This window comes from Camponotus floridanus, unplaced genomic scaffold (assembly GCF_003227725.1).
Source record: "Camponotus floridanus strain SB8 unplaced genomic scaffold, Cflo_v7.5 scaffold3, whole genome shotgun sequence".
Lineage (NCBI taxonomy): Eukaryota > Metazoa > Arthropoda > Insecta > Hymenoptera > Formicidae > Camponotus > Camponotus floridanus.
Genome location: NW_020229436.1, coordinates 3,944,418 through 3,956,761, shown reverse-complemented (window position 1 = coordinate 3,956,761; position 12,344 = coordinate 3,944,418). Strand labels below are relative to the sequence as shown.

General features: G+C 29.7%; 1 protein-coding gene across 1 annotated transcript; it reads left to right on the top strand.

Annotated features, from left to right (window-relative positions):
• Positions 1 to 341: 341 nt before the first annotated feature.
• LOC105250151 lies at positions 342 to 11,570 on the top strand. The gene is made up of 6 exons (XM_011256113.3): positions 342 to 684; positions 5,796 to 6,013; positions 9,029 to 9,161; positions 9,474 to 9,607; positions 9,965 to 10,172; positions 10,507 to 11,570. The coding sequence occupies exons 1-6, from the start codon at positions 615 to 617 to the stop codon at positions 10,617 to 10,619; spliced, it is 876 nt and encodes a 291-aa protein (XP_011254415.1). The 5' UTR covers positions 342 to 614; the 3' UTR covers positions 10,620 to 11,570.
• Positions 11,571 to 12,344: the final 774 nt, after the last annotated feature.

Genomic DNA, 12,344 nt, shown 5'->3' with positions numbered 1-12,344 from the left:
TAATTAAAATAAATAGATAGAAAGAGAAAGAAAATTTCGAGAAAAATTCATATAATTATATTCATATAATCATATAATTATATTCATATAATTTCTATTTTCGAATATAGAAGATTTACGGAGTGAGTTGTCATGAATAAATAAAATGCTCATTATTGGCTCATTTTTACGCAATGGTCGACGATCCTTTAAACGAAATTTATATATTTTTTCTTCGTTAGATCTCGTTGATGCGATCGCGCGCGCAATCCCGGCATTCCTTAATAAATCGGAAGGCAGGAAGGGTGTCTCGTGCAGGCGCCGCGACGTCGCACGTCGTCGTCTCGCGTCGCTCCCTGCGGTTGTTGGGAGGAGGTCAGGTCGGTCGAACGGGAGCGGGTCGGTCGAACGATCGAAGGGCCCCGCTCCACGGCTCAGTTGTAGCGCCGACTCCCGGCATACACGAAGTCGCGTCGTAGTTTAAAGGCACACTCTGTACAAACGTAGACACGCACGCCTCTTTCTTCCGTACCTCCGCCTCGCCTCGCCTCGCCTTCGCCTTGCCTCGCTACGTAGTGAGCAACAGATATTAACGTGCACGTTGTAGAAGCGATCCCCGATCTGTAGAAAGCGAAATGCAACGTCCAGCCGCCGATCATTGGATCAGAAAAATCCTCCTCGTGTATATTTTGCAATTATTTCCATGTAAGTGACACCCCCGCGCTCGCGTGTTCTTCTTCGCGCTCCTTCATCCCTCCGAATAACACGCATCGACAACCTCCCTCCTACTCGCCCATCCCGCCTTCTCTGTGTGTCCTTTTTCCCCGTCTTTTGTGTCTTTGTGTCGAGGACTCGTTACAAGGGATGATCGCGCTGCAACCGAGCGCAATTTCTCGGTGGATGCCACTCGTCGGGCGTGAACTCGTCGTTTGACCCGAGCCACCTTCGAAAGCAATCCCTTCGTTTGAGATCACGTATCGTCTGTGTTGATTTTCTCATTGATTTTATTTACGACTACTTTTCTAGATGAAAATTTTATTGGTCGCCATCTTTCTTCGTCCTTTCTTATTTTTGCCATTAAATGTCTTGGCAATTTGACATTAAGTATCTTGAGTGTCAAATTTATTTTTTGTTTGAACGATATCTGCTTAACGTGAAATGAAGAATAAGATTCTGAATCGTTGAAATGATTTGTATCTTCTGGTGTTGATGAGAAACTGCGTAATTTTATTTTTGCCCGTCTGTTATTGATAGATGTCGATATTTTTGGAAAAGGTTCGAGCGACAATAACCGTCCATAAATAACAATTTCTTCCGGTGAAGTTTAAAAACATTCAGGTGGATGAATCTTGTCTTATTAATCGTGTAAAAATAATCATGTCTTTATTTTAATTTTATTTTTGAAACACAAGAGGAAGAATTATGTTGTACAATATTTTTGAATTTTTGAAATCTTGATTTTTTTATCGTAAGAAATTATATATAACATAAATAATTTTTTTGCGAAATCAATAACACATTCATTTCTAAAAGATTGACGCTATGTTTTGCTGTCGTTAGTTGTTGCATTGTTTCAGTTGATGACTGTTGGATGCTGCAACTTATTCCTTTTACAATTCAATACTCTGATTATAATGTACACTTTGCACTTGGTGTGTTACATATGTCTCAACTTAATTATTCAGTGTATTTCAACATGTTTCCGACGAAGAATAATTCTACGCCATGTTTCATGGGACATTTTCCGGAGCATACATGAAGCAACCATTAGCACACATACAAGTGTCTCATCGCTTATTTGATATTATATACATCTCGATCGTGACAGCAACACGAACATACAAATTGTATTTGAGATAATAATATGTTCAGACAATAATAAAGTTTGTGTGTGCGCCGTTTCTCTTATGTATAAATTATACATATTAATTATTTCAAAATTTGGAAAATTATATATTCAGATAATAATATTAAAGGCGAGAGAATAGTATTATGCGGATTTATTGTATTTATTTATGTTGTTTTCAAAGTGATCAATTTCTTTCTTCAATAAATAACAGTATTATAAAAAAAATTAAGAAAACGTGACAAGTTTCAATAAATCTTTTTTATTAAATGTTTGAAAAATTTAGTATATCAATTTTAAAATGTTACTTTTTTGTCTCACAAGAAATTTAATATCAGAATAACGATTCACTCGCACGCTTTTTTAATGTAAAATTGAATAAAAAAAAATAATATAAACTTCTTTATTTCAGGAATATGAACGTTCTTCTATTATTCAAACCACCCACGTAGAATTACTACAATGTACTACATTCAATACGAATCCTCAATGGTCTTCACATACATGATATATATGTCAATACGACGTATGAACGAAACTCGAACACACGCAGTCATTCAGTCAACATCATAACACATAATTTTTCACGAAACTATTTCTGAACATATATTTATATTTGATTTATTATCACGTGTTTCGTGGCAATTACTTTCATAAGTATGCTTTCATAAATGTTTTTGTCACGAAATGCGATAAAATCGAGACAATTCTCATGATAGACTGACGTGACTCAATCTGACCTAGTTTATGCAAACTGAAGCAATGTGCATAGTAAATATTGTACAAATGAATTTGTTATAGACTGAATAATATAGAAAATCAATTAGAGCAATAATCTTTTTTTTTCTTTTGTAAGAAAAACTTTTATACTAAAAATAAAACTTTTTCTTAACACGCGCGAGATTTATATTAGTTAAATAAATGATTCCTTTTTAAATAATAAATCAATAATACGTTACGAGTGAATATAAGGGCGTTGTGTCAAACGTTTTAGTTACGATAGAAACTTTGTAATAAGTCAGTTACCGTGAAACTAGAACTACATTTGGTCCGATATGGACGGTAATATCATAGGAAATGCTGCTTCCCGAAAATCCAACAAACAAAAGCTCTTGACAATGGTTACTTCTTAATCGTTAATCATGAAATTTCAACTCTCCAAAATTCCGCAATTCCGCCAATTGTTCGCGATTTTCTAATCATTGATTATTATTCGGATTTGCGGACTTCATAATAAGACGGAAATAGTTTTGCTAATCGTATAAACTATTGGAATTTAATTCAACTTAACGATTTATTTTTTAATTTAATTTAAAAATTAAGAAACTTAGAAAATCTTTTAATTAACTTCAAAAATCGTCATTTTCTTTGATAAAATTGAAATGATTTAGAAAATGAAATTATTGGAGAGAAACAGAAAGAATAAAAAAATTTATAAATAATATACACATATGCATATATATAATATTAATTTTTTTAAATTCCAGAGTATATAACAACTAAAATTATATAATAATACAGATAATGTAAATACATGAAAGAAGAAGAAATGTATTTAAGCTAAAACTATTTATATTTTATGAGGAAGTTTATAACTGAATGTAAAAAGTTTAAAATTCAAAGTAATTTGATGACCTGACAAGTCTAATGTACATAAAGCAAAAAATATATGCAGATAAATATATATCTTTTAAATCAGTTAGATATCATAAATGCAATGTATTAAAGATTCATCGAGAATTTAATTAAATCAAAAAGGTCAATCAGTCTAATTGGAACAGCTGAAAATACAATCGCTTTTTCGGTCATTTGAATAACACAATTTTAAGAACTGTGGCAGAAACTAATTATCTGATTATTTATCGATCTAAATATATTTATGCAAAGCATTTGCTTTAATATCATGGTATTTATATAAAGGAAATGTCAGTTTTAACTATAATGAATTAAATATCATGAAAGGATTGTGAAGATACTTAATTTATAATAATTAAAATTGACCTTTATATATATATATATAAAGAATTGAAATATATTTCTGTCATGTTATATTGTGTATTATATTCTTACTAAAATATACCATGATATTCTTTTTTTTAGAATGAAGATATGAAGATTTAATAGAAAGCTTTACTTTTCAGTTTTGATTTGCGCTTTCAATTGCTTTTAAAAAAATCAGAAGCGATAGAGTAATATAAGCCATATTATTTTCAGAAAATCCGTAATAAAAATTTCATAATAAAAAAGTGTTTGTATGAAAATATTTAGTGCAAAATTTAACAGAAAAAGAAGATCACACATTCTGTACATTTTTAATATATCAAAGAGAGTTAAAATTATCTTAAGAGAGTTAAAATTATCTTTATATATTTCGAAAATTTATTTTCGCAATTTATATTCTCTCATCATAATCTATTAATGACTTATACTATTATTTCGCGCAACGTAACGTCGCGTATAGAAAACCGATCAATCCTAATTGCGAAGAATTCATAGTGACATATGTCAGCCGTTCAGCTTTAAACGTCCATTGAAATATGGACACGCGCGTAGAAAATCGTATGCCATTAACATTATCTGGCGACACGATCGACCTCGATAACCCTTGAAAATAGGCTTCTCATCTCAAAACGTCTCGAAATAATATACGATGCGTGTGGCGGTAATGCGCGCTTTCATTCTGATCGATACAGTAACACCTCTCAGCAACAGGGCAGACCGCTACAAGTAGTTACGACCGAAGGTCCTCCATTCTCTCTTCCCGTCCTGCTAAATTAATCCGTCAAATTAATCCTGTCGTCTTGTTGTCGCATCAATACCATTTTCGAACGAAAATCGAACGCCATGCTAATCTCGGCAGCATTTAATCGAAATACTAAATAACGCGATCTAACATTTTGTTATTATATTTTATTTTACATACATAATTCACATACATAATTTACAGTATAATAATTTTATAGTATAATAGTACAGTATAATAGCTTGAAATAAAAGATGCGTAATCTTTTTAATAAAATGTCGCAGGGATTCCTCGCATTTTATTTCGTTCATAAATTCGAGAATAAATTTAAAACTCATCTTTTCTCTACAGAAATGTTAAAGTATTAATACTTTTATAGTTAAACGATTCAGATTTAAAAATATTACGAATTAAACTTTATGAATACAAGGATGTAAACTCTTATGTTTTTTTATTGAATTTTCGATGAAAATCTTATATGTAATTTAATATAGATTTGTGAATTACGATATCTTTCAAAATTAACTTGACGTTCTCGATTCTAACTGAATATCGCATAACTCATAAGATATGTAGAATATATTCAACACATAATGATTTTATGTTACGTGGAATATATACTAAAACTGAATATCGCATATTCATAGGATATGAAGAGAATATGTTCAATATACAACACAATATAAAAATTTTACTTAATCTTATTATTATACAATAATTTTTCGATAAGTTAATATTTACAAGATTTTTATAAAATGGTAAAATATAAAGACAAAGCAAATAATAATATAAAAATATGGCTAAATTGTAAAATCTCTAAAATCTTTAGAATAAAAATATAGGTAAATTGTAGAATTTAATTAAGTATATACAAAAATATAGAAATATATTTAAAAATATATACTTCGCCTTTCTGCATTTTTGATTTTCAATTTTTAATTTTCAACTCTTTGACTTTCGATATATTTCCAACACACACCAGTAACAATTATATAATTGTTAGTTATAATTTCCCACTCGACAATACTGTTACTTGGTATTTGCTGGGTTCGCATTATTATCAATAAAAGTATGAATCAGGAAACACCCTATCACGTTCTATAACGCGTATTCTATAACTCTTGCCAGTGCAATCTTGTAACAATATTTTTGTTCAGGTGGCATTTCTCATGTCAATTATCAGAATTATACGATAGTATGTACTAACAGAGATTCCATGATTTCCAGACACGACGCTGGCGGAGCACATGAAGGTTCAGTTGATTGCGCCGCAGTATATAACATATGGCGAAACGGCTACTTTGTTCTGCAATCATACTGTTTCGGACGATTTGCTGCACAAAATAGAATTTATGAAGGCCGAGAAGAGGATATTTCAGTATATAAAGGAAAGAAATCCGCCGTATATCGAAACGCAACATATCGACGGCATTAAGCGTCTGGAGGTGAGCGAAAAATAATACACAAAGAGTTACAATTTTTAAGATACAATAAATATTTTTTGTTAGTGCACAAGGTCTTGCTTATTTTATTTTTTTATCATATTTGCTATATTATATTTTTTTCAAAAGGCGTGTAAATTATTAAACAAACACTAGAATTAACAAAAGAACGATAAAGAATAATATAACTTATTTATCTTCACGCGATGAGAAACATTATATAATATTTGAATAAATTTGACAATATTAACGAAAAAGTCTAAGGTGTAGTTGATTTCATCAACGTAAATTAACTTTATGTCTAGTTTATCTGATTCTTTACCACTCATAAATATCTTTGATATTGTAATACTCAGCATACTTTGAAGTCCATAATTATTCAAAGACGTATCTCATATCGTAACAGGCATGCAAGTTTGATAACACTTTTGCATAAAGTTTACGCCAAATTTGCACGACTGAAACTGATGTGCATCGACCTTTGCATCTCAATTTATCCGCAGTTAAATATACCTACGTCTACATCATCGTTTAAAACATGAATATTTAAAAAAATTTCTATCTTTATAACGGAAATTAAAGATTCGAATTTGTCTTGAAAATTCCGACAAATTAAACGATTGCATATTCTATCGATTCAACAATTTTACTTTTTACAATTTTAAAATAAATGATTTTTAATTTATCTCTTAAAGTGAACAAGATCCGATAATATATTTTAAATATATTTTAAATCCTTTTCTTGAATCTTCATAAATGATATTGCTTAATTTTGATTAATGAATATTGCTTAACTTATTCTAATTTTTATCTCTTTGTTATATATAATTTATAAATTTAGATATTTTGTCTTGTTTGCAACGCTTTTATTAAGATTTTAATTTTTTCAATAATTATATAATGTAGTAATATTTTAATTTATATATGAACAAAAGTTTTTTCTATCAAACTATTAATAAATCTTAGTTTATTAAGTATTAAATATTTTGCATGTGCATGTGTGGATGCATTTATTTTTTGTTATGTCACATTTTTTGTTATATCACATTCTTGTTTATATAATGATACAATGTTTTTTTTAACTTATCGTCTGACATTATTATGTGACAAGGATGCGCAAGTGAAAATATAATTTATGCATATATCTATCTTCACGTCGGTACGATCTATAAGAGAAACCGTATCTGTTGTAAACAAAAGTCCAAAAATAACTGAAACGCCCTCAATACTAGTTAGTTAGGTATTCAGAGTCCTCCCCTGTCTTTCCCTATGATTAATGTTTAAGCGAGCAAAGCTAACGCATTTATCCAAGGCTTGGCCTTTATGCATCGACACAAAGCAAAGTTATTTACATACGTGTGTACTTTATGTCACATAAAATACCTCCCCCAAACAACATCGAGACGCAACGCGTGAAAGCGCAATTTCCTTCGTAAATTTTTTTTGATGCCCAAGCAACGGAAGCGTAGCGCAGATAGGTGATCTATTAAAAGAAAGAGAGAAAGAGAAGATAAAGTAAAGAAGAAAATCAATACTTGCGCTAACCCATATGTGTGAAACATAATGTCACGAAGACGAATGCTTGTTAGCGGGTAGGTATATAAAGTTGACACATACATAAGTAATGAGACTCTCTTCGTAACAAAAATAGAACATTCATTTTGCGAGACTTTCAGACTGCTGATGACAGACGATGTAAGTGTTAAAAATGTCTTTCACGCTTTTCTTGCAAAAAAAATCTTATACTGTCTTTTCATTTGTCCTCTCTCTTTCTCTCTCTTTCTCTCTCTTGTTTTCGCTGAAAATACAAGTTGACTGAGTTACACAATATTCTTCTTCCTTTTCCATGAATATTTGTGTGTGTTGGAATACAGTTTTACTTTTTCTTCTTTTTCTTCTGCGCTCTATTTCCTAATTTTCTATTTCAATTTCCGTGAAAACTTTGAAGAATTGTCATAACCGATGATATTACATACACAAACTATCGGTACTCTTGAAATATCTGATATTGGCAACGAAAAATTGAGACTTTACCACAAGATTCATATCGAAGTATCTTAAGATTATTACATGAGATGAAAAAGCTGGACAAAAATAACCGCGTAATAAAATGAAATTGCTGAAAATTATTAGTTAATAAAACGAAATTGGATATTAATGTAACAGAAATGTCATTTTCTAATGTTTTATCACTTTAAAATTACCATCATTAAATAAGTAATAAATATCATCATCCAACATCATTTTAATAATATCACCGTTTAATAAGTAATAATGCCAAGATAGATATAAATTTTATTTATTGGAATTCTCTCTTTAAATCTTAATTTTACAATTTTCGAAAATTTTTTTATAATATAAACAGTTTTATCTTTTTGATTTTTTAACAACGATGATAATCATATATATTTTAAAAATATATTTGGTGTCATAATTATAGGTATAATCAGACCAACAAAGTAGCAAAGCAAGGAAAATTATTTAAAGTGATCTATTTGAATTTCTAGCATTTCAAAGCGTTTCTCGTCATTCATGCATCCATTTGATATAATTGAAATGACTGGATGATAAAAAGGAATACAAATGATAAATTCTAATAAAACAAGTTCGTAAGAAAATTTTTGATATAATTTCAGTTAACACACTTATAACATATATTTTAATATATCAAATTTAACAATTCTTAAAAGCAAAAGGATGACACATCTAATAAAAAAACACGATGTAAAATTGTTTTGTTTTTATATAAATATAATAATTTTTTTCCTTGATTATTAAATTTAAAGGATTCGAGAAAGAAAACTATAAAACATGAAAATTATGCATTTCGTAAATAATTTCAAATGTAATTTACAAATTTAAGTTGTCTATGTAGAATTTATCATTTGTGTATTTTTAAATCTAAAAGGTATATTCCGATTAAACATGTGTTACGCGCACGCGCACACACACATACATATACACAAAAAATCGTGCTGTATATTATTATAAAGTGCTACAATCGTTATTCTTTTTCAGTATTCGAAAAATGGCACGACAATCAAACTGCACGATGTACATTTCGATGCTAGCGATTCTTATACCTGCGAGGTCACTATGACAACGCCCATTTATACCGCGGGTGCTGATCCTGTATACATGAAAGTGATACGTGAGTGAAAGCATTGATTTTAAAATAAAATAATGTATTTTCTTATTAATGAACTTAATATTTATATTTTTGGAATTTTTTTATATTATCTTTAATGAATAATAGTTAAGTGTGATATTGATGTTGATTTAACGGAAATAATCTGAATAAATTGTTAACATGAAAATCATTATCTTATCTATAATAGAAAATCTGTTGTGTGCGTGCGCGAAATCTAAAAACCGAAATTTAAGTGTTAATAATATTATTAATTATAGATATTAAATTGCATCGAGTATGTGTTTTTGATATATTTTTTATAATTTCTTCTAGGTCCACAGAGTGCGACTCCTAAAATTACATTTCAAAAGAGCATATATATGGTTGGCGAGAGCCTGGAGGCAAATTGTACTTCCTCGGCCGCATATCCAGTTCCTTATATAACATGGTTTATAAATGGCAAAGAGGTAAAAAAAAGAGCAATAAAAATAAAAATTATATATATATATATATATATATATATATATATATAATCAATATATAATTTCGATTCGATATATTAATATAAATTATATTAATTATAAATAGATATAAATTTTTATTTCTTAGTAAATTTAAAGAAAGAACATTTGACATACAATTTTATTTACACGCATAAACATTTTACTACAGAGCTTTTAATACATGCTTTCTAGTATATGCAACATTAATTTTTCAAAAAAATTTTTTTTTCGAAATGTACGTTCGTAAACAAATAGAAATATTGTACTTCAATTCTTAAATATTTTTAGAGAGATTTTCTCACTGAATTGCAATTTTGCCAGGTGGATATTACTTTAGTGAATCACTATCCGCATACGCATCATAAGAATGATGCCTATTTGATGTCTGCTACCGCCAGATTAAAGGTGGAAGTTTCTGCGTTGCATGCCGGGCCAAATGGAGACTTGGAGATCAGCTGTCGGGCAACAATACCCGCTTTTCCCATGCAGCACGAGAAATTTGCCGACATTAAGACAAAGGCGGTGTTGGGTAAGTTTTATAGTAAAAAAAGTATTAAAATATGAACATCAATATTAACATCTATAAACATCTGGTGCTTATGATATCTTAACAAATTTTTGATCCAAAAAATATGCATAATTTAATATAATGAGAAAAAAATATCATATAAAGATCTAAAATTACTTTAAAAAGTGATGTTATGTAAAATAAAGATCGACATTTATAAAACTATTTTTTGAAATCTTGTATTTCTACGCTTAACCCGCTTATTTATATGATATATAAGAGCTATTCTATATTATTTTTTATAATTTATTAACATTAAATATAAATACTTTTTGTACGTGGAATTTGTTTTCAGTGCAAATTATACCAGCGCCGGAAATGACGTCTTCCGCGGCGATTCTCGTACGAGAACTAACGCTATCTACAATACTGTGCATATTAAACGCGATGCACGAATTTATTCCTTAATAAAAGTCAATTGCTCTAGGATAATTTGGCTGTAACATACTTAATCGTAAGGATATTAAGGCGATGAACATAAGATCGAACAATCACAATGTCTTCCTTCGATATATCGAAATACACGGGGGCAGCGGTTTTATTGTCTTTGCAGAAGTTTTGTAAATTCATAGACGCGGCTTCTTCGTGCGCAACTATTTTCGATTATTGCTTATAACGAGCGTCGTCTGTCTCGCGAAACATATCAATTCTCATGAGAAGTAATGTTTGAATATTCGGCAAGTGTGTCGGAAAGCTATGTCTCTTCCTTCCGTATACGCGTATCTACTTATTATATAAAATATATCGAATTTTGAAATTTTTATTCGAGGATAGAAACAGTAATAACGATCTATATTATCGCAGAAATATTTTCGCGATGCGAAATATCTCCATTTCATAGCGGACAAAAAATTCAATGTGTAATATACACAATATGCATAAATATATATTATATATATTGTTGACTTAATTAACGTAAAAGTCTTTTAAAGAAACAGTTTATTCCACGCTTTAAAATGAAATGTGGTTCTTTATTGTTAAACACACATATGAAGATCTGATCTATAATAATGTTATCGAGATACTCTGTTATATCACTGTTGTAAATTGTAATTTATATCTTATTTTGAAAAACGATATAGTTTTCCGATACGCATAGTATAACATTTCATCTAGTCTCGCCTCGCCGCTAGGGAAATACAATGTTTTTTAAGCTAGCAAATGCATTCCTGTTATTGTGCGCACATTTCCATAAAAATCATGCAAAAAATTGGTGATCATAAAATACTTGGAAATCCGTTGAATTAGTTTAACAGATTTTCTCTTTTTACTTTAAAACAAAAAGAAAATCTAATTTCTCGATATCAGTTTCTCATTTTTTTTCTTCTAATAAATCTTTCTCTATCGGAGCAATATTTTCTTATTATTTAATCCATTAGGATTGTGATAAAAATAAAATTGATTTTTTAATACTTAATTTATATCACGCGCAATTTTTTATATTATACGCCCCGTTTCACGATGTTCGATAATATCGATGAAATCAACTTTCCGACAATAATTTAGAAAGGCGACAACTTTTTCCTGCGTAAAATAGAGCATAGACATTAGAACGAACGTTCACCGTCATTTCATTATTAATTCGGAGTTTAGTGCTCCGTAGAAAATATTATACTTAAGAAATTCAAAGCAAAAATGGCATAAGTCAAGTATAGTGATTTCATATTTAGATTTCTTATTTGCGTTAATATTAAAATATCTTTATAAACTGTTTTCTACTTTAATAAATTATTATTTTATATAATAGATTATATAACAATGCAACGAGCTACAAATTGGAACCACAAATATACTCGCTTAGGCCATTTTTACTTTCATTTCTTGGTATGTTTCACGTATAATAAACTGCAGAATATCAATGAAACGGGACGTACGAAGGTGTAGTGTTATATTAAAACTTTCTTCGGTGTATTTTACTAAAGAAGCAAGCTTGAAGAACACTGCGGTAGCGGCTTGGCATCTAGAAAAACTGGAAGAGTACTAGGAGTAATTAGAGGCATTTGAGCCAGAGTCTGGTCAGTACGTGCCTGGACTGAGATACGTGCAAGTCACTATTACATTATATATACATATATATATCTAATAATATATATCTATAATTAGTACGTGTAGCATGCAGAATTGCTTAGTTTT